At 40.2% G+C, this 27,806-nt stretch overlaps 1 protein-coding gene across 1 annotated transcript; it reads left to right on the forward strand.

Annotated features, from left to right (window-relative positions):
* The first annotated feature begins 170 nt into the window (after positions 1 to 170).
* On the forward strand, positions 171 to 27,795 carry EXO1 (exonuclease 1). Its single transcript, XM_077811872.1, has 14 exons — positions 171 to 246; positions 644 to 817; positions 2,764 to 2,883; positions 4,598 to 4,721; positions 6,166 to 6,303; positions 7,052 to 7,264; positions 10,188 to 10,375; positions 11,293 to 11,389; positions 16,509 to 16,737; positions 19,547 to 19,796; positions 22,119 to 22,608; positions 23,291 to 23,395; positions 25,758 to 25,951; positions 27,456 to 27,795. The coding sequence occupies exons 2-14, from the start codon at positions 657 to 659 to the stop codon at positions 27,598 to 27,600; spliced, it is 2,454 nt and encodes an 817-aa protein (XP_077667998.1). The 5' UTR covers positions 171 to 246; positions 644 to 656; the 3' UTR covers positions 27,601 to 27,795.
* The last annotated feature ends 11 nt before the right edge of the window (positions 27,796 to 27,806 follow it).

The following is a 27,806-nucleotide window of genomic DNA, read 5'->3' on the forward strand; positions in this document are numbered from 1 at the left end:
GCAGGACCCCGCCCCCTGCGGACTACATATCCCAGCCTGCAACGCTCCGCCGCGCCCGGCATGCTGGGAGGGGCCGTCTGTCGCCAGGCCGCGCTCGATCGGCTCCGGGGGCGGGGCGGAGTCTCGAGGCCAGGAGCGCGCGCTGCTTGAAAGTGCTCCGGGCTCCCGCGCGCCCGGCGGCTGAGCGGCCGGAGCCAGCCCAGCCGGAAGAAGGGAGCGTCTCGCGGCTCCTCCGAACAGCCCCAGGTGCCGAGGACGGGGCGAGCCGTCGGGGGAGGGACGAGGGTGCCCCAGGGCTGATGAAGGGGGGCTACACGGGGCCGGGATCCGGACGGGGCGTAGCGGACGGGGCCCCCCGCGACCGGGATCGAGGCCGGGCTTGGGGCCCCGGCTCCCTCCCTCCCCGGGCCAGCGTGGCTGTCGTTCCCGGGCCTGCGTGCGCTGGGGCAGGAGGCCGAAGCTCGGGTCTCCCTGTGCTCCGTGGCTCTCTTGCCCGTCGCAGGCTGCACTGGTCCCAGGTGCTTTTCTTTCCCTGCCTCGCCGGCCCGCCATCTCGTGCGATCGGCCCTGTGCAAAGATGAAAACCTCGTGCAGGGCGAGCAAACGTGTTTTGTGTCACATTTTCCCTCTTTCCTGATTCCAGTTTAAGCAGCACCATGGGAATCCACGGCCTGCTCCAGTTTATCAAAGAGGCAGCGGAACCCACTCATGTGAAGAAATACAAAGGGCAAGTGGTAGCTGTGGATACTTACTGCTGGCTGCACAAAGGAGCCTATGCTTGTGCTGAAAAGCTAGCCAAAGGAGAACCCACTGACCAGTAAGCTTTCCCTAACTTATTTTTGTGAGTTTCTCAGCCTTTTAACAAAGTAAGGGGACACTGCCAACTTGAAACTGCTTTTAACTCTCTTATGTTTTAAAAAAAACTGACTGGGTTTCATTTTTGTGGTTTTATAACCATGCACAAATGGAGAAATAGCAAAAGTGAGTCTACATATACAAATCGCTGTTAGATACACAAAGTAAACATTGGAAAAAAAAGATTCCCCCCCAGTCTTTGGTGTTGCTTATATCAAGAGTAAGTTTTTTAAAAATCAGACAGGAGAGGTGTTTTCAATGTGCCCTTCATGAATAACATCTATATTTTACTGTATGAAAATGAAAAGTGTCCCAGCTATAATGCAGCTTGTGCCACTGGCAGTATGTCCTCTGGTACAAAAATGACAGCTCATAAACAATCTTATGTGGTAGAATGACATAACAATGTTAAGTAATTCTCGCACCCCATATTGAACCTCTTCCTGCACAAAAGTACCCTGCACAACATATATTATTTATTATATATTGTTCATTGCTCATAATGAATCCCAAAGAAATATGCCTGCTTTTGAATTTGTTTACAAGATTCACAAACCTTCTGGGAGAGTTGGAGGTAAGCTTTTGTTTTAGGTTGAAATATCTATTTAAGTAAGTGTTTGTTTTTTTTTTTAAACTGGAAATGAGTCAAAATTAGGCAGTTTGGGCTAAGCTTGATTTATTTTGGGTGTTGGTCGAAACCTCTGTCGTGCTCTGATGTGACCTGCCCCACTTTCATAAATATTACAGCACTTCCTTTTGGTCCAATTTTTGATGATCCAGCTATTCCAGTGTCTATCTCACCAGAAGAAGTGTTTCTAGCTATAACACTGTAAAAGCTGCTCTCTACTTTCCCATATTATGTGTTAGAAAAAACTGTATGGTCAGTTAAGACTTGAAAAATATTAGATGACTGTCAAAAATAATAATAATATATTTAATAATATAGCCTTCAGTTCTGTGTAAAGGCTGCTGCTCTTCAGCCACAGGCAACTAGATCTGTAAAAGTGAAATAATCCCTATATACACATACTGGACCAAATTGTACATTTCCATAGAAATACCGAGGAGATTGGGGGACTGAAGAAACATGGGAATCTTTAATCTTAGAATCTCTCACGAATCTTTTTCTCCAGAAAAGATGGGCTTGGGGACCAGTGAAGGTGGGCTGCTGCTTTGTCTTCCCTGCCATCTGAGGGCTGTTCTTAGTTCTGCTCTGTGGCAAGGTCATACCCTGCTCTTGATCATAATAACCTCTCCTTTCTCTGGGAGGGGGTATATATAGGCACAGATCCCAATTCCCAAGTTTAATGATGCTTTACGTAATTTTCATTTTAGCACAGGCATCCCAGTATTTATCCGCCATCTGGAGTGATGGGTGGATAGTGGCAAACATAGATGGTAAGCACTTTCATCACCCCTTAATCACCATAAAGCTCCACCAGAAGGTCATCTGCAGAGTTTCAGGAAAGGATAATGCAATATGCATCCCCACTCTGTTTGAGCATCATGTATTCAGCTCACAGGCGTCAGGGAGATGATCTGTCCTATAGTTTACAAAATGCTGTACAATTTGGCACTTCAGTGAAGTGTAACTTATTCTTTGGACACACAATTATTTGTAAAGAAGAATAAACAGCATAACAGATGATAATGTTCATAGTGGACTGGGCTTCACCGGAGACAGGACATAAGGAGGACTCCTTCATAGAAAAAATGTGTGTACTATTCTTCGTTTTTTTTAAAAAAGGTTTTTAACCCACTGACAGCCTTGAATGCTAATTATCATCAACTTTTTTTTGTTTTTCCTGCAAGTTAGAAATATGTGGTAGTCTTAAGGTTTAAGTTTCATTCTCAAGCAATGGATATTTTCACGCTTCGTAATATGAAAATATATATATATTCTTACAGATATGTAGTCTTCTGCTTGAAACTTGTTGATATGCTCTTGTCATTTGGGATCAAGCCAGTTCTAGTATTTGATGGATGTACCCTGCCTTCTAAAAAGGAAGTGGAAAAAGCTCGAAGAGAGTAAGTAATGATCAACTTGCAGACAAATTATACCAGTTGTGTGCTTATGCTTCGTATTTTTTAAACTGGTAATTTTGCTGGGCTTATCAAAGATTGCTTTAGTTTCTACGCTTCTTACAGTGTGATGTAATGATTATTTCAACACTGAGGACCAAAATACTGTTGAGAGTTTTGGTTTTTTTAGAATAGAACTTCTCTTTTAAAAACTGGAATATTTTATAAATGGGGGGAAAAAGCAGATATTTTGAGCAATAGCTTTTCAGTAACTTGTAAGTTGAAACACCTTCTGTAGTTATACCTCTGGTTTGTGCAATGAGATCAGAAGTGTAGAATTATTTTATTGCCAGTACAGGTAGTTGGTTATTATTCGTAAGGCTCCGTGTTTGTCACTGATTCCGTGACTTCTCCAGTAGCCCTGTGCAGCTGGCCCAGGAGCTGCCTGAACAGTTCGGGCAGCCCCTGGGTCAGTTGCGCTGGCTGTTACTGGGGCAGTCTCGGGGCCCCCAGCAACAGGAGTTTAGGTATGGGGCTTGGGGTTGGGGCCATTGCTTAGCTGCGGGGACTCCTCTCCCTCAGCTCCCCTAGCTCCACATGCTACCTCTGCCAACAGCCAGGCATCGCCCCCGCAACTCCCATTGGCCATGGTTCCCAGCAAATGGGAGCTGCATAACTGGAGATTGGGGCGGAGTGGAGGCAGCATGTTGAGCTAGGGCTGGGAAGGGAGCCTGCCTGCCTGCGCCCTCCCCCGCAGCACCTGCATTGCTTCCCCAGGCCGTGACTCACCCCCCGAGCACCTGCGCCCCCTTCTCCAGTATCTGCGGCACCCCCCAAGTTTTAGTCAGGGGTATTTTTAGTAAAAGTCATGGACCGGTTATGGGCTCGTGAATTTTTGTTTACTGCCCGTGGCCTGTCCATGACTTTTACTAAAAATACCCATGACTGAAACTTAGCCTTAATTATTAGTAATGGGTCAACGGGCTGTTGTTCAATCTGCATTACATTAAGATTTGATTCGGGCCTGGGTTTTGGGTTCAGATTCTGATTTGATAGTGCTGTTATCTTGTGAGCTGATGTCATTAAATTTTGTCCTGAATTTTTGCAAATATTGCTAGGTTAGCAATTTTCATTATTTATTTGCACTCTGGTAGTATCTAGGAGCCATAGTCATGGACCAGGACCCCATTGTGCTATGCTCTGTTCAAATGCAGAACAAACAGATGGTCCCTGCCCCAAGCAGTTTTAAGTCTCATGAGGTCTTTGCCTCTTTAAACCTGGGAAATAGTCAATTTGTGGTATTGGACTCAATCTGGAAGGAAACACAACTCTCTCACAAACCTTGTGTGAAACATTTTCATTCTCCTTGAAACCATCTTTAAAACCCTCTTCTTCTGCCCTACTTCGCACTGTTCATCTCAACTCCTGTGCTTCCTGCTTCTTCCTCAGTCTCTACCTCAATGTGTTACTATTTATAAGCATTACTACAAAATGACTTGTCATTATTTGTATCTGTTTGCACCCCTTTTTCCTATGCCTTTTCATATCTTCATGTTTTTCTTTTGTGTAACATAGTTTGACCTTTTTGGAGAAGAAACCATGTCCATCTTAATCCTTCATGAAGTGTCATGCAAACTATGGTAGTATGTAAATGTGGAATAATAATAATAATAATAATATATATTGAGGGAGGTGTTTTTTTTGTTTTATTACCCTGTAGGAAACGACAGGCTAATCTTCTGAAGGGGAAACAATTGCTTCGTGAGGGGAAGTTATCAGAAGCCAGAGACTGTTTTGGGCGCAGTGTCAATGTTACCCATGCGATGGCTCATGAAGTTATTAAGGTAAGTTGTTAATTATATTTATATATATATATATATATATATATATATATATATATATATATATATATATATAGTAGGTTTGCAAATTACATCTACAGTTTTTGTTGGCAGCTTCTCCACTATGTTTATATCTTGCTCATTGCTTTTCCTTGCCCATATTTACATGAAACTTGTCTCTCAACATATAATCATGCAAGATGTCCTGATGTATGTGTTAGGCACATTTTTGGCTGTTCAGCACAGCAGACAGATAAATCTACCGTATTCCACTCTGCTTTTCATTATGCCAGACTTCTTTGAATTGGCACGTGACAATCATTCACAGGTATCTTTGCAATTTTAACTAAACCATTGAGTGTACTCCATATTTGACATTTAGCATTAAATCAGTGATACTCAGACCTCAGTGATTCAGGAGCCAAATTAGCGATCGGTATTACCCAAAAGAGCCGCAGTAGCGTGAATTCATTGTATCATTTACTATAGTACTATATAGTCATATTTAAACAGTATGACATGGGAAATCTTATTATTCTCACAGCAAAATGACTGACCAAGTATTATTATTTTGTCAATAACATATTAGCCAATCAGGATTCTTTTACTTAAACTGGTTAATAATTAAATCACACTGTTTTTAACATCATGTGCTGCAAAAAGCTGCAGGAGACACATTAAAGAGCCACTTGTGGCTTGGGTTCCTCAGTCTGGCATAAATAAATGACAGGGAGGAAATAGTACAGTTTTGTATTTTTAATTGTTAGCAAACAACTATATATAGGAAAATTATGGATCACTTAAAAAATGGCCCAGGAAATCGATCTTTGAAGTTCTCAGTCATAGCAGAGTTTTAGCAGTCTTCTATTTGTTCAGATGTTCTTTCTTTGAACAGAAAAACTGGTTGGAATGGGAGCATAAACCATTGTGGTCAGATCAAATGGATGTGGATAGCGTTGGAGGCCAACGTAGGAAATGTTATTTATTAGCAAATGTTTGGTTTTTAAACTGAAATTTATTTTTAAACTTTTATGGCTAGATCCTTCAAATGGGTCTGCGTGAGTGGAGCCCCATGGATTTCAATGGGCAGTGTCCCAACACAGTGATTTACAAGTTTGGGGTTACAAGACTGTAAGATTTTTTTAAGTATTGACTGTTGTTACTATATGCTTACACAGGGTAAAATTTTCAAAACTGCTTAACTTCTATTTTCAAAAGTGACTTAGGAGCCTAAGTGTTATTGAAAGTCAATGGGACTTAGGCTCCTAAGTATTTAAGTCATTTCTGAAAATGAAGAATGTTACTAAGACACTTAGGCACATTTGAAAATTGTATCCACAATGCCTAGCAAAATAAGGCCTACATCTGACCGCAGCCTAGATGCTGCTGCAGTCCAGTAATAATAGTGTTCAATTCTTACATTGTTCTTATACTTGTTTGTGTACAGGCTGCCCGTGCCCAAGGAGTTGATTGTGTTGTTGCTCCATATGAAGCTGATGCTCAGTTGGCCTATCTTAATAAGACTGGCATAGTACAAGCTATAATTACAGAGGACTCGGATCTTCTGGCTTTTGGGTGTAAAAAGGTAATAAATATAAATAGCCCTTACATCTCACTTTACATCTTCAAAGCATTGTGCAAACTAATTGTCCATACACACTTGTGAAGTATGTAAGTACAGCTATTGTCTTGTCACAGATAGGGAAACTGAAACACAGAGGTTAAGGGTCAAATTCAACCTTGTTTCTCCATTAAGTGCCACAAACTAATAAATATTTATTTTTAGTAGTGTCCACAATGTAGTACGTGATTTCCAAACAGAGAAAGCAAAATACCTGCACCAAAGATGCTCCTGTTCTTGAATATGAACCGAAACAAGCAAAAAAACAACAACCCCCATAATAATTAGTATTAATGTGTGTCCATATTCTAGAAGCGGGAATCTGCAAATAGATGTATGCTCAGATGCAACTGCTGGATCAGGAAGCCTACGCACAACTTTTTGACCACAACACTTGACTCTTAGAACCCATCTGAGACTATCCTCTCCGTGGCTTTTTTGCAGGAGGCCTGTGTAGCAAGCTGTCCTTTGTTCCTTGGCTCCTTTCAAAACACACTCTAACACATGCTTCCTCTACTGGCTGTGGAGTTTCTGGCAGGCCACACTGTACCTTCTAGAATTTAGTCTTCTGAAAGCAAATGTAATAGGCAAGGCAAACATCACAAGCTATTAATGTAATAAATGTTTGAGGGGGAACACCCTTGAGTTCACCAATGTGCATAAAATACAATGAGATGAGAATTAATGTTACTACTTGCTCTCTTATCTCAAGGTGTTTCTGAAAATTGACAAGTTTGGAAATGGACTAGAGATCGATCAGGCTCGACTAGGAAGGTGTAAACAGCTTGGGGATGTATTTACTGAAGAGAAATTCCGTTACATGTGCATTCTTTCTGGTTGTGACTACCTTCCATCACTTCATGGAATTGGGTTAGCTAAGGCATGCAAGCTATTAAAACTAGCCAGTAATCCTGATATTATTAAGGTAATGTATGCTCAGATTTGTATTTTAGGATTTCTAAGACCTTTATATATATCACTCACTTTTTTTTTTTAATCTGAGGGGTTGGATGTCATGAAGGGTATTCTCCTTAACTACCTGCATTTTGAGGAAACGATCAAAGGAAGTATTTCACTGATGTTGGAGAATGGTGTATTTCGTTAATAAAACAGCATTGGAGCACTGTTTCTCAACACCTAAATAAAACGAATACTGATTTATTCTGATTCTTCAAGAATATGTAGTGCATGTGGACAGGTTTTTCCAAGCCTAAAGGATTGTCCTTCATGCTATCATTTATTTACTCCTGGTGTGTCATTCCCAGAAAACCAGCCCGCAACTTTTAAATTGGTTTCAGACTGTGCTAGATTCAACTACATAATGTGGTTCTTCTGTGGAAGAATGATTGATGGAAGAAGTGACATCTTCTTACTCTGCTCCCTATGTGTATTCACGTCTGCTTATTTTTTATCATTTTCATGGGTAAACGATGTATTTGACACTGTACAAGACATAAAAATGAAGATAGTTCTTTCCCCACAGAGCTTACACCGAAAACAAACCTGGCACATTGAGAGATCCAGAGAATAGATTTTTAGCTTGCAATTGTATTTTCTTCATATTTATATATTAATTTTTTGTGGGTAATATGGAAGAAGAGCGTTCTTAAGGAATGATAAACATGGAACCTCATGTTATTTTGAAGGCACAAAATTGCTAGTAGCCCTAATCTAGCAAACCAAAGTTCTGTTAACTTCAGCTGAACTACCCATTTGCTTAAAGTTAAGCACTTGCTTAAGTGCTCTGCTCGATGTGGATCTTTGAGGATTTAAGAAGTGTTATTCTTCTCTATTTCACAAATTTATTGGTAGCGCATGTATCTAACCTATTTGACTTGCTCATCAAGCTTTCTTAATATCAGAAGGAAATCTTGTAGATTTTTCCATTGTTTAATCACAGTTTCCACTGTTTAAGCAAACAGGTTTTTTTTTTTTTTTTTTAAATACTAAAGTGTACCTATCTTAGCTAAATAGTGAAATTTGCACCTGAAAAGCTGCTGTTTGCTAATATCTCATGGGAAGCATTTCAGCTGTAAATATCGTAAGCCAGTAACTAAGCAATAAGGACAGGTTTCAGAGTAGCAGCTGTGTTAGTCTGTATCCGCAGAAAGAACAGGAGTACTTGTGGCACCTTAGAGACTAACAAATTTATTAGAGCATAAGCTTTTGTGGGCTACAGCCCACTTCATTGGATGCATAGAATGGAACATATAGTAAGAAGATATTTGTACATACAGAGAACATGAAAAGGTGGAAGTACCCATACCAACTGTAAGAGGCTAATTAAGAGGAGCTATTATCAGCAGGGGGGAAAAAAAACTTTTGAAGTGCTAATCAAGATGGCTTATTTCAGACAGTTTACAAGAAGGTGTGAGGATACTTAACATGGGGAAATAGGTTCAATTAGTGTAATGACTGAGCCATTCCCAGTCTCTGTTCAAACCTAAGTTAATGGTATCTAGTTTGCATATTAATTCAAGTTCAGCAACTTCTCCTTTGAGTCTGTTTTTGAATCTTTTCTGTTGCAAAATTGCCACCTTTAAGTCTGTCACTGAGTGATTAGAGAGGTTGAAGTGTTCTCCTACTGGTTTTTGAATGTTATGATTCCTGATGTTAGATTTGTGTCCGTTTATTCTTTTGCGTAGAGACTGTCCTGTTTGGCCAATGTACATGGCAGAGGGGCATTGCTGACACATGATGGCATAATCACACTGGTAGATGTGCAGGTGAACGAGGCCATGATGGCGTGGCTAATGTGATTAGGTCCTATGATGGTGTCACTGGAATAAATATGTGGACAGAGTTGGCATTGGGCAATAAGCATACTGATCCAACAGTGTGTGAAACAGCATTCAGATTTCTCATTGCAGTGAATTACACTCAAAAGTAATTGGAATGAATGCAGAAAACATACTTCCAAAATGTTTGGTGTTCTAAACGGGAAAAAAAATGAGTTTCTTTGAGGGTAAAACTTTGCCCATATACTAAAATGCATCCTTCTCAAGAAACTTGTCTCAAAACTTACCTACCAATTAACGAATTCAAAGGAACCACCAAAAAAGTACCTAAATCCAATATATATATTGGAGAAACTATTTAAATATTAAGTCAGTATTCTTGTTGATTAAAAATAAATAACAAAGGATTTCTGAAAGCTTAAGAGCCTTTCTTTTGTCATATATAATAATTTTTAGCTTTGTGTGTTTGAAGGTGGAAGAGAGAAGGGTGAACTAGAATAAAGGATACATTTAGTTATACCTCAGCTTCATCAAACTTGTACTCTAATGCAAAACATTAATGAAGATGGGGTACGTATTGCTAATGGTATCTGTTAGAGATGGAAATGAAAGCCTTATGGAGAGTTGGAGGGAGTTATTAATAATGTGGCTGGGAATATGAAGGTGGAAAGGAATGCACAAGTCCCTCTCTATTAACTTCTTATTTCCCTGCTTTTAAGGTTTTGGACGGATAGAATGTGTCCTGCCACAACCTTAACTGTCACTAAATGTAGGTTTTGTTTGCTAATTTAAAGTGTATGTGTTTGTGTGAAGGCTGTTCTATTACATTCCTCCTCCACCCATTCCTTCTGCACTGTGCTAACACCAGCTTTCCATGTAGTCACAGAGTACTCCTTCTAGGATATCTGGATATAAAATTTCTCTATGTATGTATGTATGTTCTGCTGTGTTTCTTCCACTCCTTCTGCCCTGTGCTCAAAACAACATTTCATATAGTCACAGAGTATCTCCTCAAGAATATCTGGAATACTACTTTTGAAGATGTGCATGGTATTGCATCTCCTTTGGTTGGAAGTGATGATAAAGCAATATTTTTGTTGTTGTTGACAGGTTATTAAGAAAATTGGGCAGTACCTGAAGATGAATATAACTGTATCGGAAGAGTACATAGAGGGATTTATTCGAGCCAATAATACTTTCCTTTATCAATTGGTTTTTGACCCAGTCAAGAGAAAGCTTGTTCCTCTGAATGCTTATGATGACAGCATTGATCCAGAAACACTACTTTATGCAGGGCGGTATCCTTTCTGCACTAGCATATTATGTGGGAAATGGTGTAGCACAGTGGTTTTCCTCTCCTCCTTTCCTTTGTAATTTTCTCCATTGTTATACAGGAGGCTTTTGTTTGATCAGTCAGCCTATCAAAAGTTAGTAAGTCTGTCTTTCTTTAACTTTTTAAAGCATTGCTCTCATCAGAAGGAAAAATCTTCCAGTAATTGGAAATACCCTTGGTTCTAAAATCACAAATATGCTTTTTAAAGAAAATGTTCCTTGGCTTAACTTTAGACTGAATTTAGTTTTTGTTTTTTTAAAGAACTGTCTTGACTTCTTTGAGACAGTGACTACTGTGGGTGGTGTTAAGATAATACACATTGTAACTTTCCCATCAACACTTAGGACCCTTTCTGTCATTTGCCTAACCTGTGTGGGGATTATTTACCTGTGAGAGCGGGGGCATTTCCCCATCCTCTGTCTTCCTTTTATAACTCCCAGCATGGTGAAATAAGAAATCCAAGTCTGAAGGGAGGGAGTCATTAAGAACTAGCTCCCAACTTTGAAACGCCCACCAAGCTGCTGTGGGGCGTGACTGACAGAGACTTTCATTTTCTTGGGCCACCATTATTTCTCCTGCTGGCTCTCCCTAATAGTAACTAACAACTTCCTTTTTTTTTCTTTTTTTTTTTTTTTTTTTCTTTTTTGGACTGTTTTGTGACTTACCCACACATCCCAGGACTGCCAGATGCTACTACAGAACAAGGTCAGGGGAGAGCAGCGTGTGCAGCAGTATATATTCTTCTTTGGACACTAACTTTTTGGATTATTCTAATAACATATTTTAATATAGAAATTAGAGTACGAGTTGTAATTTGTCATACTATTTTGTATTTATAATACAAATATTCAGATGTATATCCCCTTAATTTGATTGACTTAGACATATTGGTGATGATACTGCTTTTCAAATTGCTCTTGGCAATAAAGATATCCATACAATGGAACAAATTGATGACTACAACCCTGAGGCTTCACAGGTAACATTTTTAAAACATTCAACATAGGATTTTGAAATACCTTTGGAATTGCAAGGGAAAGTATGGCTGAATGTTACCTACAGCTGGTCTGGTGTTCTGACAGTTGTATATAGTACAGAAGGAGTCTGGAATAATAGTGAGTCTCAAGCAGCAACAGAATACAAATTTGGGGGTTATTTCCCCTGCCCCTTGATCACTGGTCAAAGACTAGTGCTTTGAAAAGTGTTTCTGGATTCTGAAATGTGTGTGACACCTCATTTTTTGAAACAATTTTTGCCAATATTTTTAAAAACCTCTCAGTAGTTCCCAAAAGCTTAAATAAAGTTCATATTTATTAGTAACTTTTGTGGTTTCCTCTCCCAGTAATATATAACAATTTAATGCCCATTCTGTCATTGACTGGCCCTGATTCAGGAAAGCACTTAAATCTGTGCTTGCAACCCTTTGAAATCAGTGGGAGTTCAGCATCTGTTTAAAGGCTTTCCTGAATTTGGACTATTAACAGTTTTCTGGGTTCAAGAACCCTCATGAAATTAAGTTGTGGGGAAAGATATCAGGTACTGTTTCTGTACTACTTTCTTCACTTAATTATGAGCCATTTTAGGTTCTTTTGAAGGTGAAAACTTTTTTTCCACTAGTGGAAGGTTTTAAAAAATATAGAAAAAATGGCTTCAATAAATCAAATGAAACTCACTTTTAAAAAAGTCTTTTTTGTCACTATCTTTTTTTTTTCCCCCCCCTCTTCAGTTTGAATATGACTTTAGCAGCTGATTGACCGCTCATAAATGACAAGAACTAGAATAATGTGCTTTTTGAATTCTGGGATTTAATCCTTCAGCTCATATAACAATAAAACTAGGGCTGTCAAGCGATTGAAAAAAATAATCACGCTGTTAAACAATAATAGAATACCATTTATTTAAATATTTTCGGATGTTTTCTACATTTTCAAATATATTGATTTCAGTTACAACACAATACAAAGTGTACAGTGATTACTTTATATTCATTTTGATTACAAGTATTTGCACTGTAAAGAAACACAAGAAATAGTATTTTTCAATTCATCTAATACAAGAACGGTAGTGCAATCTCTTTATCATGAAAGTTGAACATACAAATGCAGAATTATGTAAAAAAATAACTGCATTCAAAAATAAAACAATGTAAAACTTTAGAGCCTACAAGGCCACTCAGTCCTACTTCTTCTTCAGCCAATTGCTCAGACAAACATGTCTGTTTACATTTGCAGGAGATAACGCTGCCTGCTTCTTGTTTACAATGTCACCTGAAAGTGAAAACTGCCATTCGCATGGGACTGTTGGAGCCGGCCTTGCAAGATGCGCTAAAGATTCATATGTCCCTTCAGGCTTCTACCATCATTCCACAGGACATGCGTCCATGCTGATGATGGGTTCTGCTTGATAACGATCCAAAGCAGAGCGGACTGATGCATGTTCATTTTCATCATCTGAGTCAGATGCCACCAGCAGAAGGTTGATTTCCTCTATTGGTGCTTCAAGTTCTGTAGTTTCCACATTGGAGTGTTGCTTTTTTAAGACTTCTGAACGTATGCTCCACACCCTGTCCCTCTCAGCTTTTGTAAGGCACTTCAGATTCTTAAATCTTGGGTCGAGTGCTGAAGCTATCTTCAATAATCTCACACTGGTACATTCTTTGCGTTTTGTCAAATTTGCTGCGAAAGTGTACTTAAAAAGAACATGTGCTGGGTCATCATCCGAGACGGCTATAACATGAAATATATGGCAGAATGCAGGTAAAACAGAACAGGAGACATACAATTCTCCCCCAAGGAGTTCAGTCACAAATTTAATTAACACATTTTTTAATGAACATCATTAGTGTGGAAGCATGTCCTCTGGAATGGTGGCCGAAGCATGAAGGGGCATACGAATGTATAACATATCTGGCACGTAAATACCTTGCAAGGCCGGCTCCAACAGTGCCATGCGAATGTCTGTTTTCGCTTTCAGGTGACATTGTAAATAAGAAGCAGGGAGCAGTATCTCCCATAAATGTAAACAAACTTGTTTGTCTTAGCGATTGGCTGAACAAGAAGTAGGACTGAGTGGCCTTGTAGGCTCTAAAGTTTACATTGTTTTGTTTTTGAGTGCAGTTATGTAACAAAATAAAATCTACATGTGTAAGTTTCACTTTCATGATCAAGAGATTGCACTACAGTCAGTCGTGTAGCTGCGGGGGAGCGGGGCAGCGGCCGCTCCCCCACTGAGCAGAAGTGGCGTCTTTTTAATTCTTTGGCGCCTTTTAAATTTTTACTCACCCGGCAGCGCTCCGGGTCTTCAGCAGCGCTTCAGCGTCGGGTCCTTTACTCGCTCCAGTCTTTGGCGGCATTGCGGTGGCGGGGGGTGGGGGGGCGTCCTTCAGTGCCACCGAAGACCGGAGCGAGTGAAGGACCTGACGCTGAGGCGCTGCTGAAGACCCGGAGCGCCACCCAAGACCCGGAGCGCTGCCTGACCCACCGCCCAAGACCCAGAGCACCACCAGGTGAGTACTAGTGGGTGGCACCTTTTTTTATCTCCGCTCCCCCTGTTTTCTCCACCTAGCCACGCCACTGACTACAGTACTTATATGAGGTGAATTGAAAAATACTGGTTTCAGAGTAGCAGCTGTGTTAGTCTGTATTCGCAAAAGCTATTACCAGCAGGAGAGTGGGGTGGGGGGAGAGAAAACCTTTTGAAGTGATAAACACCCATTTTTTCATGGTCTGTGTGTATAAAAAATCCTCTCTGCATTTTCCACTTTATGTATCCGATGAAGTGAGCTGTAGCTCACGAAAGCTTATGCTCAAATAAATTGGTTAGTCTCTAAGGTGCCACAAGTACTCCTTTTCTTTTTGAAAAATACTATTACTTTTGGTTATCATTTTTACAGTGCAAATATTTGTAATAAAAAATAATGTAAAGTGAGCACTGTACACTTTATATTCTTTGTAATAGAAATCAACATATTCGAAAATGTAGAAAAACATCCAAAAATATGTAATACATTTCAATTGGTATTCTATTGTTTAACAGTGTGATTAATCGCAATTAATTTTTTTGAGTTAATCGCGTGAGTTAACTGTGATTAATCGGCATCCCTAAATAAACCCTTTCAAATATACCAATTCTTGTGATGGTAGCTGTTGCAAACATTTTACAATTGAAGTTATAAGGCAGTGGTTCCCAAACTGCGGTTCGCGAACCCCTGGGGGTTCGCAGAACATTAGAGGGGGTTTGCAGAAAAATTTCACTAATGGCGGCCAGAGGACCCCGGGCATTGGAGGCAGCCGGTGGGACCCAGTTGCAGGGTAGACAGTCTGAGCCTCAGGGAGAGCGGGGAAGGGCAGTTGGGGCTGGCAGCCCGAGCCCTGCCCCTGTGAGTGGGGGAGCCAGCAGCCTGAACTGTAGCACTCTGCTCGGGGCTGGCAGCCCAAGCCCCAGGGAGAGTGGGGCTGGGCAATTGGGTCTGGCAGCCCAAGCCCCGGCGTTCAGCGGGACCTGCAGCCCGAGCTCAGTTGACGGCGGGGCAGTCAACGGGGTCCAGCAGCAGGAGCCCCGCGGAGTGCGGAGGAAATTTAAACTTAAATCCCTGGAAATATTCATTTTTAGGAGGGGATTCATGAGATTTCACAATTTAGTGAAAGGGGTTTGCGGGCTGTTAAAGTTTGGGAACCACTGTTATAAGGGGAAGAAAGATAGTAAATCAAGTGAGGTAGTTTCAGGGTGCATTGTTTTATGCACTGCCAGAACTAGAATCTGCTTTATAATGTTCCCAGCTTTCTATGGTGTGCATAACTGTAGTTCTTTGCTCTAACTGTTGGTGAGATAGCAAACCTTATGGTTCCGTGGACCAGTCAAGCTTTTCTGGTGCTAGTTGAGATCTGAATATACCAGGAATTTTCAATCCCTGGATTAAAGTTCTTGCTTGTGGTGCAAAAATCTTTCCACAATCATTATGCATTATATTTCTGAGATAACTTGTCATCAGGAAGTACTTAGAAAGTTAAGAAATGGCACTTGCACACTATAAATGCTGAAAAGGGGCCTACTGACCTTGTTTTGGTCAAAGGAAACATACTTCTTCAGTTTACAAGGGATGGTGGACAGACAAGGAAATAGATTGGTTAGAACATCCAGAACAGATGATCTTCATTGGCATCTTTTGTCATGTGATATCTACAACTGACGTAGGGTGGCCAGAATCACCTGGTCTGAGTAAATGAAGGGAAAGTATCATACACTGGGAATATGCAAAAATAAATCTGTTTATATTCTTCATTTTGATGTAGAAATGTATTGCTTGTGAAAGTGAGGGACCAAATAGTAGTGGAAAGGAAGATGGCATTTTGTCAACTTTTCTCCAAGGTACTGCCAATGCTCTTCCTTCCTTAGCTGAGGTGCCCTTTTTCCACTCCTGGGAAACTCTTCAGCACATATTATTGTACCACATTTTTAGTGGTTTTTATGACTTGGCTGTATGTATTCTGAGGATTACACTGCAATCCCTGCACTTATTTTTATCCTAATAAAAATTTGTACCTGGGTGTCCAGAGAGGAAAAACAGCATCGCTTTACTTGGAGTATTACTTAAGTCTTTATACTTCTAGTTGTCCTGCACAAACTAAAAATCTTAAGCTGCTTCAAACCATCTTACTTTTTAACATCTATTTCCATATCGGTTCAGAAAGGATTAATTAAAGGCTTACCTATGGAAGTAACTGGTTCAAATATAACTCTAAAAATTTATTGGGATGTCACGTTTGCTGTATTTAACTCAATACAAAATATTTCCTCTAATTGTTTTCATAACAGAAATTTAAATTGTTTTGATTGTTCTGCCTCTTTATATCTGTCTTAGACTAGCAGTCAATCACACCACACTTGAAGGGAAAAGGATGTGGCAACACAAAAATTAATTTATATGGGAAGAATTTGAAAATGTGGAAATGAGAATAAAATGTGAATGAAGAGCAGATCGGTCTGTCGTAGCTGTTGTATAAATGTCAAATCATCCTGATACACTAAAGTGGGGAATCCTAGGTTTAATAAATTTCTCTCCAACACATGTTTTATTCTCTTCTTTTTATTTTTTGTAGCCTTCACGGCCAAGAAGTCGCAGCTGGAATGATAGAGCTGGTAGTCAGAAGCCATACTGTGTAAACAGCATTTGGAGCAGAGACTACAAGCCTGGTCATAATACAGACATTACCACATGTACCACTCGTTTGCTAGAGAAATCAACTACCAAAGGCATTGAGAAAATAATTAGTATCAGAGGCCTGAAACTTCCAAGCAAGGAACTACTAGTCAAAAGATCAAGAAGTGGTATGTGTGTCTACACAAAAATTATCAGGACAGAAAGGGAAAAAAGGAGACCGTTTTTTTTTAGTTGAGTTGAAGGCTTGAGGTTGAGAACTCCATCTCCAGTATATTTTTATATGAAGAATTTTAAGTGTGTGTGTGTTTTGTGTGTTTAAACGTGTTGCAAGACCGAGGAGACAAAATACTAAAACTAAGTAACAATTGGAGTTTTGATTATATATTGAAGTTTTAGGTTTCATCTGATTTGCTTTTGGACTTTTAAAAGTTTAGCCGTTTTGTTAGAAATCTCATTCTGCCAAATTTTTAATTACATTGCTTAAAATTATTTTTAAAAATCTATTTCAAATTATATGGTTTGTTTTGTTTGTTTTTATAATGGCTCATAAGGCACTAGAAAATATCCCACCAGTCACAGGGTGGGATGCAGGCAGAGGAGTTCTCAAAAATATTGTATATGCTCCTCCTCCTTACTTTCCATATCCAAGTTCCTTGAGCATTCTGTCTATTCCCACTGCCTAGATGCTCTGTCTTCCAGTTTTCCCATTATATTCTTCAATCTGGCTTCTGCCGTCTGTTCCACTGAAGCTACCCTTACCAAGGTAACTGATGAGTTATTGCTAGCTAAGTGAAAGTGGCACTTCTCTGTTCTTACTCTGCTTGGTCTATCTCAGGGGTGGCCAACCTGAGCCTGAGAAGGAGCCAGAATTTACCAATGTACATGGCTAAAGAGCCACAGTAATACGTCAGCAGCTCCCCCTTCCCAGCTCCCACTGGCAGCCGGCCGATGGGCGCCACCCCCTCCTTCCCTGCACCTCCAATCAGCTGTTTTGTGGCGTGCAGGAGGCTCTGAGGAGGGGGATGGTGGAGAAGCAAGGGCATGGCAGGCTCAGGGGAGGGTATGGGAAGGGGTGGAGTCGGGGCAGCGCCTGAGGCAGAGCCAGGGGTTGAGCAGTGAGCACCCCCCGGCACATTGGAAAGCTGGCGCCTGGAGCTCCAGCCCTGGAGTCGGTGCCTGTACAAGGAGCCGCATATTAACTTCTGAAGAGCCGCATATGGCTCCAGAGCCACAGGTTGGCCACCCCTGGTCTATCTGGTGTCTTCAGTGGAGTTGTCTCCTCTGCTTCTGTCAAGGCTGATTCCCCATTCTAACACTTCGTGTGCAGAAGATGGGGGCCTGCAAGGATTCTAAAAATTAATACTGGCCACTCCAGGCTTGTAGTAAACTCCCAAGATTACAGCTTCTCTCTGACCTTGGAATGGTAAATGCTGCCAGCACCCAAGTGCAGAGCCCGTTTAAGAGCCCAGGAAGGCACACTTAGGAATTCCTTTCCAGGGGGTACCCTCAAGCCCTTTCACTCCCCTCTGGGGAAGGGCAGAGAAGGGAAAACAAAGGAAATCAGCTGTTGCCACCAGCTAACTAAACGTGCACAAACCTCTTAGCTATTGCTAGATTTTAAAAAAAAGTAACCACAAGGATTAAGCATCAAGAATAGCTCTCTTGTGGTCCTGCTTAAAGGTTACAACAAAACAAAAGCACCCAGGGTTAGCACAGAGCAGTCACAAGCCATAAAGAGATAAACCTAATCACGTTTTCCTAGACATTTCCTGATCTACTTACATATCTGGGGTTTCAAATGAGTAGTTTCTAGATATGATACCAAGGATTTTTCATACCTGGCGCCCCATGCTTCTTGCAGCATAGCTCTGCCCTGTCTGCTTCTCCCCTAGAAAACAACCACAGACAGACAAAAGGGGAGTCTTGTTTCAATTTTAAAAAGTTCTAGCCTTCCCATTGGTACTTTTGGCGAGGTGCCAACTCGCTTCCTTTTACCTGTGCATAGCAGTGAGACTTTTTAACCCTTTACAGGTAGAGCAATTAGAGAACAGCTACTAAGAGGGTTTTTATAGTTACTGGATGGCTGGGTGCCCATAAAAGGGAGCAACCCCACTCCCCCTCATTTATCACAGCTTCAGCCTCTTCCTGTCCATGCCTCTGCTAAGCCTTTGTCACTTCTTGCCTTGACTACTGTGACATTCTTCCCTCCAGCTTCTCTCATCTCTGGGTTATCACAAATTCTGCTTCCTAGGTAGATTTACTCTCCACTTGCACCTTTTTACTAGTCTGTTTTTGCTTACTGTTTCAAACTCAAGATCCTTATCCTAACTTTCAAGGCCTTACATAATCTTGCCCTGTTTAAGTCTCAGCCCTTATTAGCTCCACGTACTTCTCTCAGTGCTGTCTCTATTGCTTACTTTGTCCATTTCTTGGTTTTAGACCCCCTGTCATGCTTGGAACAGGCTTTCAGTATTTGTTATCCAAGCATATGACCTCTTCAGTACCGTTTCTTTCAGTGATCCTTTCTACCTTGTTTTCCTCACTAATTGTTTCCTCGTGCCCTCCTTTTTCTAAACTGTTGTCCCCGTCTCTCTGTTTATATACTCAGTGAAGCAAGTATTGCTTCTTACTCTGAGAAAATAGTCTGCATGTGCAGTGTTTTTATAAATGAGCAGTAGTAGTAGTAATTTTGGAATTTTATCCTAATACGATTTGTGAAACAGGCCACTTGGTAGTGCATTACTTGTCTAGTACGTGTTCTTACAAGTATAAATTTACTGGCCAACATTTGTGTTAAATACCATAATCTCCTAAATGTCTACACCATTCTGAAATTAACAGCATTTCAGGTTTGTTACAATGGTAAATGGCATAATGTTCAATTCAGCTCATTTCTTACCAGCTGGGAGAGTTCATTCTACAGGGCATTTCTACAGTGATATTAAACTTAATGAGAACTGTATTCTTTCTTTTTAGAAGAGATGTCGGATGGAGATCTGTTGAGTCAGTATTCGTTTTCAAAAGCAAAAAAGCCCAAGAAAGAAAACAGTGAAGGTGGTGAGCCACAGAAGTGTCTCTCTGCAGTGTCATCGATTCATGCTTCAGGGGACTCTTTCAGTAAAGAGAGCTCAAACACCCAACCTAAAGTCAGGAACAAATTTGCTTCCTTTCTGCAGAGGAAAAATGAAGAGAGCGGTGCTATTGTTGTTCCAGGGACTAGAAGCAGGCATGTTTAAATCACCGTTTTAATGAGTAATATAATATTAAAAATGTCAAGATTAAATTCTTATGAAATACTAAGAGTTTAACATTGCAGTTTTCCTACTTTTACTGTTCATTATGTGTATTACAAAAGTGCCTCAAAACTCCCAATGGAGATCAGAGACCCCTTGTATTAGGCATGGTACAGACGCATAGTGAGAGACAGTTCCCACCCCCAAAGAGCTTACAATGTCAATAGATGTACAAAAGGTGGGAGCAGAAACCATTGAACAAAAGGTAAAGTGACTTCCCCAAGGTCAAAGCAGAGGAGGAGTGAAACCAGAAACAGAACCCAGGTCTCCTGACTCTTCATCCAGTGTCCTATCTACTGAACCATGCTTCCTCCTTAAGCACTGGGCTTAGTGTGAAGACCGTGATGTGTATTAACTGCATTTAGTGATGCAACGTTGTTTGAATGTGTTTCAGCTCCTTTTTATGAATTAATTCATCTGTAGGATTCTGTAGAAGAGTGGAAAATCCCAATTGACTTTGGTTTCATATTGTTTAAATTCCTTCATTTTAAGATTGTGTTTTTTATATGTAAGGTTAACGGAATATTGACGCCAATCCAACTTCCACTCTTGTCTTCCATCGGCTTGTAGTGTGCTGAGTAGTTTAGGAGGATATAAAGTGGGACAATACAAGGATTCTAAAGTCTCCCAGCTAGGTTTCATGGATGCAGGCTACATCCAGAACCTAATCAGTCTGACTTTCTGAGGCTTGTTTGCACCTATTTGCATACATTTCTTAAAGTAGACAATGTGTGGCTGCAGTGAACTGGCATTGCACATCTGATGCTGGGCTTTCTTGCCGTATTTGTATGCTTATTTCGTCCTGTTCTTCCTGGAAAAGAAGGGGAAGTCAGCCTAACTTATTAGGGGCATATAGTTAAGTGTCTAGTTTTTACTGTAACTGCAGAGTACTGCAAGACTTCTGTAAAACAGAATTATTTTTCTTCTGTCAGTCTTCCATGCTATAATACTCTATAGATATAAAAGTTTATTAGCAACTGATGGTATTTAATTTCCAGATTATGCAATAGCTGTTCTAAAAATAGCTGCAGTGTTATACCAGGGATAGAAGCAATTCATCCTGGAAGAGCATATTCACTACCTACTTGATTATGAGCTTTTTCAAAGAGAGGCACATAAAATGAGAAGACTGTTATGCATAGTTGATATCAAAGCAAACCATTTTAACTTATAAATTGTATTATTTCACTTAAATGTTGGAGAACATGTTTCAGAAAAAGTTCTTAAAACATGTATCAGTGAGGTCCTGTGGCTCTGCTAGGCTGTACAAGAGCTAGAATTGCACAGCATCCAGCTTTGACATCTCACCCCAGAAACCAGGATTTGCCAGTTGTTTTCCCCCAAGGTGGAGCTCTGTTTCAGAGAGAGCTTAAATGAGGCTGTGGCAACAGTCCCTAGTAGTAACTGCCAAAGTTGAAAGGGCTGGATGAATTCTAGCTCACTCCTGTAGTAATCTCATACAAAGTTATCCATCAGTTAAGTATGTATATGGCTCCTATTAGCAAAATGTCTGAGCTACTTACATTCATTAATGATATCATATTTCACATGGCATTAGAGAAGTATTATTCTCATTTTACAAGTAGAGAACTGTAGCACAGAAAGATTAAGGCCCTACTCCTGAAAACATTTACACATGTGCATAACTTTAAGCATGAGTAGTCCCATTGAAGTCAATGGAGCTATTTGCATCTTTGAAGTTAAGCATGTACATAAATGTTTGCAGGGTCGGGGTCCTAGTGTCTTGCTCACGGTCACACACAAGTCCGCAACAAAGTTGGGAATTGAACCAAGGTCTCACCTCATGTCTTAACCACAAAAACGGTTAGCCTGCCCGTCCCCACTATCTCTGCAACACTAGGGTGGCAGGTCTAGCTAAGAATGAGGGTTGGCTGTCAGTAGCTCCATCTTACAGCTTACCCAGTATTGTTGGGGCCAGGGCATGAGAGAGGAGGTAGACCTGTTAGTCTGAGAGGAGTATGATGCTGCAGTGGCCTTATTTGTTTGCAAACCTCACTGGGGCTTCTCCTCAAAATTCAGATTAGTGTAGTTCTAATAGCATGACTGAAACAAGGGCAGACAGTGACTGGTATTACTGCTGCTTCCATTGAGCTAGAACACCTATAAAGCTGTAAATAGCACTTCCAAAACAAAATTGCTGTGATTGTGAAAATGACACTTTCATTTGAAAAACTGATAACTTTTTTTTCCCTCCACTTCTTTATCCCTTGTATCTTTCATTTTATGTATGTTAGGTTCTTCTGCCATGCCACCACTATGGTTGATTGTACAACAAAGAATGAAACTGCCCAACCATCACAGGATGTCAAGTTGGATTGTCAGGCCCAAGAAACTAAAAGTATAACAGAAGATCCTGTTCCTCAGTGTTCGGAGACTGGGAAGTTTACAAGAACTATCTCATCATCCCCTGTGGAAACACAGAGAAGTTGTTTCAGTTGGTCTGGAAGCCTTGGAGAGAGTCCTGGGACACCCAGCCCATCTCCTGGCGTGCTGCTGTTACAGCAGTTTCACCGACAGAGAAACAGTCAAAGGGTGTCCCAGGGTTGTGAGATATCTAGATTACATACTGTCAGCAATGCAGGAGGTGATGAGTCAGATGAAGAATCCTCCCCCTTACTGGAAATGGAGTGTTCTTCGCAGTCTCAGGGGTCTAGTGAGCTATCAGAAAGCAGCTTGGACTTCTCAAGAATATCGCAGGTGTCTAACAAAGACTCGGAAGCAGAAGTAAGAAAATTAGCTTTGTTTCAATTCAGCTGTACTGGTAATGTGGGCTAATTCTTCAGGGTTTAGGGTAATATTTTCAGTACTGTCTCAGGCGTTTGCAAACAGGTCACACTAATTAAAGTAGTGATCCATCTGACTTTCCTCTTCAAAATAATGCCCTATGAATAGGTTAATTTCTAATGACAAAAGCTACTTGTCTGTATGGTGGACATGTCCATGCAGCATGGATTGGCATATTAGTTTGACATTTGGCTCTTTGAGTCAGTCCTTTTATTTTCATAGACTCTCAGATTCTAAGCCAGGAGAGACCACTGTGATCTAGTCTGACCTCTATTATGCAGGCTATAAAACTTCCCCCAAAATAGTTCCTAGTTTTTTAGTTTATATTTTCAGTTTTTCCATTGCTGCTCATGCAAAGAGTAAGATTAAGACGACTAATGCATTTAGATTTCTGAATCTGCTTTTACCAGTGACTGAAGAAGTCCCTTTCAATGTGCATATATTTATACAGTATTGCTCAGTGAAAACAAGCAGAGGCTCTCAGGGAAGCTTTTAAAATGTTGAAAAATGTTGTAAACTGAATAAGTGTGTGTGTGTACACATACATAATATGTAAATTGTTTTGTTATGAAAAAGTCAGTTTTAAAACCTAAATGATGTAAAATATTTTTTTGTCCCAAAGGAATCTGACTCCAGACTAAAGCAAGGTGATGATCCAAGTTCTCAAAGCTCTGCCCCGTTTTCCACTGTATGTACTGAAAGAAAGCATACACTGCTAAGGAGCAAGGTATAACCTTTCTTTAATTTTAATGTATGATCCACTGAATTTTGAAGGCCAAAGTCTTGGGTAGACCACTACACTCACTCATTGTAAGACTTTAGTCAGGTTGGGTCTCAGGCACTATTATATGCTAACCAGAGAAGGCATGACAGCACTTCTCTAACTTGTCATTCCTGATGCTCATTCATACTACAAATGCAACTGAAACAGGGGACCTGGTTATAAACCCTGGTTAGAACCATTAACATGACCATAGTTTGCTGTGGGATTTTAACCACACTTCTGTTTACCATGTTCCTTCACTAAAGTCCAGGACATTTCTAAGATTTTAACTGGTTTAAAGAACCTTAAGTTCCTATGTATATTACAAATTACAGCTACATTGTAAATGAATAGACAAGCAATCGATAAACAGAGCTTTGCCTGGTTTTACTGATAAGTGTGAACAAGGCCATATATGTTTTTCTTCCCCTGCACACCCTCCACCCCAGCCAGAAAAGTACTCACAAGGTATCTTCGGCTAGAATAGACATAGCCTTAGTTTTCACTAATTTTTAGTAAGGAGCTGTTTTATAAATATTAAAAAATCACAAGTATCCACAGCAGTGTTGCATGCACTCCTTGTAATAATAGTGACACCTGGTGGTTATTGGGTTGCTTTCCATGTAAAGAAATTTTAACTTTTCCTTACCTTCTGAAATATTCTCTATCTGTTTCTTGCTTTTTTTCAAAATTTTGATGTGTACTTTTCATTAGAATGACATATGGCTCTTTGAGGAGAGTGCAGGTTGTGGAATGGTTAGGGCACTAGCCTGGGAGTTGGGAGATCTGGGTTCAATTCTATTCTTCCAGATTTCCTGTGTGACTTAATCTCTATGTGCCTCAGTTTCCCATCTGTAGAACAGGGGCAGTAATACTTCCTTGTCTCTCAGAACTGTTATGAGGATAAATGCATTAAAGATTGTGCAGAAGCCACATATGTACCTTTGATCTAACATATCCAAAAAGTTTCAGGAAACTCAGGGTCCCTTGGTGTTGGTGGTACAGTAATGTTTTACTGATCAGTGAACAGAGACAAAACCTAATTAATGAGGATGAGTATGGTGTAAGACCATGAATTTATGAAAAAATCAGTCCCATTATGAGGGTGTTAAGATATTACCACTATTCTGCTGTGGTTGGGCTGAAAGTAGAGTTTGTATAACACCACTGTTATACTTTTCAAAGCAATTTTGCATCCTTGTTGCTTAAAAACAATTTTTTATTGATTTTTTTTTGCGGGGGGGAATCTTCAGGATGGACAAATTGATAATCCCTGATACCTTCCAGTTCCATAAAATATTCTTACACCCTTCTTCTAATACCGTTTGCCACATGACTTTGAAACCTGAATAACTTTTTTAATACAGTTTATTTGTATGCAATTACATATATGTAGTCCTGAATATCAGTCTCTTGAACAGTTTAGATATTCCTCTTCGTGAATATTAAATTATCATTTTACAGGACTGATCAGATTTGTGTATTTTTTGATAGGGAACTCAAATGAAAGTGAAAGAATTGGGAAGAAAGAAAGTTGTTATAGATGAATTCTAAAAATCCTAGTGCTCAAAGCTTTAAATTATTTTCATTGCTCTGTCACAAGCATAACATTCAGTAATTCATTTGTCTGACACTAGTAAAACATCATTAGTTTCTAAAAATAGGTGATTTTCTAACTCAAACTGAGGGAAATACCTTGTGTGAGAACTATTTTGGCCCTCATTATGACGGATAAAGATTAATTAATCACTGGACTGGAAGTGAGTGGTTGTGTAGGGACCAGTGATCATGCCCTAATTATAGTCAGAATAGCCAGAGGACAGTTCCAGCCCCAAAAATATATACTTGCTGCTTCAAAAGGGCTAATATCCCAAAGCTGAGGAAAAATTATTAGGAGAAAAATGTGAATGAAAATTGAGAGCTCTTTAAGAAGAGTTTTTATTAGCTGACCAAAAGGTATGATTCGCAATGGAGAAAGAGGGCAGCTTTGGCTAAAAGTCCATCATGGTTCAGTAGCAAGAGAAGGCAGCAATTAGAAATAAAAATATATGTATAACAAATGAGAAATTAGGCAGAATTTTTTTTTAACTGTGAGGGTGATTAACTAGCAAGGGAAGGGGTGGATTCTTCATCTCTTGATGTCCTCAAAGCAAGTTGAGTGCCTTTCTGTAGGCACAAGCAAACACTACTTACATTCTCCAGCAAAACAATTTTATTTATTTTAACCCTTGCGTAAAATAAATACAATTGTACAGCATAGCCCATATTGTTTGCTCATGATCATTTCTGCCAGAGCTTTATAATGATTTAGTATTTATACCCACAGGTTCCTGGTTTACAGAGATCCAATTTTGTAAGATCACATGTTGTGACAAAACTCAAGCCACTGATGCCAGCTAAAGTCAGTGGGTTAAGCAAGAAACTACTAAGTGCACAGAAGAAAAATCATCACAATGCTGAAAATAAGCCAGGACTGCAGGTCACAATCCGTGATCTCTGGAAAAACTTCCAATTTAGAAGGTGAGTTGCTTTAACTCTTCACTCCAAAGATTAATTTTTTTTCTCCCCCCACCTGCCCTGGTTTTCTCCCTAGCCCCTTTGGAATTGTGTGGAGAAATATAACAGCATTTCTGTACTCTGAATATACCCTGAAGGTGTGAGAAGAAGGTTTGGGGGTTTTTGATCACTGTATGTACAGGCACACAGTGGAAAAACATTCCCACTTGTCTCTACAGACATGAGGCTTTGCCTCTTTTCTCCCAATGTCAGTGTAGAGCCTGCTGGTGTACTCCCTAGTGTGCTTTCGTATAATGCAGTACTACAGGGGTTGGCAGCCTTCAGCACGTGGCCCATCAGGGTAATCTGCTGGCGGGCCGCGAGACATTTTGTTCACATTGACTGTCCGCAGCTCCCAGTGGCCACGGTTCTTATCAGAAGTAGTTATGGACTTCCATTTAAACCATCTGCCAATATTCTTCCCTAAACCACATTCTAATAAAGGAGAGACGAGGATTTGTGCTTGTAGGGCATGTTTATAGGGCCCTATCCTTTAATTTGGAGAGGCCCAAATCCTTTTGATCTTCCCCTAAGTTATTTGTAGCATTTGCTGACAGAATGAGGAGTCAGACGTCGGCACGGAGACTATCCAAGTGGTTTTGAGTTCTGGTACAAATTAGTTAGTTTAGCTCCCTCAGCTCAGATTAAGGGCTCACTCCACTAGGGCTCTGGCACCTTCTTCAGCCTCCTTACAAAGCATACCCCTGTCAGACATCTGCAAAGCAACTACTCGAGGTTCAATCCCTACTGTCAATAAACATTACTTCTTGGTAGATGCGGCGAGGGTCTGATGCTTCCTTTGTCAGAACTGATACATAATTTTTTTTTTTTTTTTAAGTAGACTCAGGACGTATACCACTTTCACACCATATCACTGTTGGTAAATCCCCAAGTGTGTAATACGTTTGGACAAGCACTCAAAGGAAGAAAAGCTACTTGCATGACAGTAAATGGAGTTATCTGACAAATGTTGTCTATATGTATTCCATGACCCATCCTCCTCCTTCACTAGTATGGAGTCCATCTGGATTCTGTTGCGGTGAAGGAATTGAGTTGCAATTGGACTAGCTCCACTCTTTATGCCCTTGGCATGAAGCACAAGGACCATTAAGGTGGATGCATGAACCCAACAGACACTGTGGGCCAAAAGACTTCAGTCTGAAGTGTAGAGGTCCATGGACACCAAGGGTGGAATACATATGGACAACACGTTTCCAAAAACTATAGTTACTGTAGGATAAGTAACTTTTCTTTTTCCTCAGAGGACAGCTGGAGAAGAGAGTTGAAGTAACTTGCCCAGTGTATTCAGCAAATCAGTGGCAAAACTGGGATTAAAACTCTGGGCTTCCTGAGTTCCAACCTTGTGCTCATTCCTCTATTTCTTCATACTTGCATACATATTACAGTTCTGTGATTAGAAAATGCAACATGCATAATTGTACATGGTTGCTTGTCTTCTTTTTTTCAGAGACTCTGAAAAGCTCCCCTCTTGTAAAAAATCATCGGACCCATTGTCTCCAATCAAAGATAATATCCAGCTTACTCCAGAAACAGAAGAGGAAATCTTCAATCAACTTGAGTATAGTCATGTTCAGAGAGCAATATTCCAATGAACTGATGTAATTTGCTTAGGCAGCTCTCTGTTGCATGGTGGGTTACATTTTAATCATTGCACATATATTGTTGGGGGACAGAGTAAGATGAATTGTTTCTGGACATCATATACTAATATAAAAAGACTATATTTTGGATGTGAGCTGTATATTTGTCTGAATATAGGGTTTTTTGTCATCTTTTATATAAAGTGAAATGAAAGGTA

The sequence above is a fragment of the Eretmochelys imbricata genome, chromosome 3, assembly GCF_965152235.1.
Source record: "Eretmochelys imbricata isolate rEreImb1 chromosome 3, rEreImb1.hap1, whole genome shotgun sequence".
NCBI classification, from domain to species: Eukaryota; Metazoa; Chordata; order Testudines; family Cheloniidae; genus Eretmochelys; species Eretmochelys imbricata.

Bases quoted from the DNA above. Each gene is read 5' to 3' on its own strand.
- EXO1 (XM_077811872.1), top strand. From the start codon at position 657: ATGGGAATCCACGGCCTGCTCCAGTTTATCAAAGAGGCAGCGGAACCC. The intron at 2,884-4,597 runs GTAAGTAATGAT...ATTACCCTGTAG, and splicing joins GTGGAAAAAGCTCGAAGAGA to GAAACGACAGGCTAATCTTC. The intron at 19,797-22,118 runs GCATGTTTAAAT...TATGTATGTTAG, and splicing joins GTTCCAGGGACTAGAAGCAG to GTTCTTCTGCCATGCCACCA.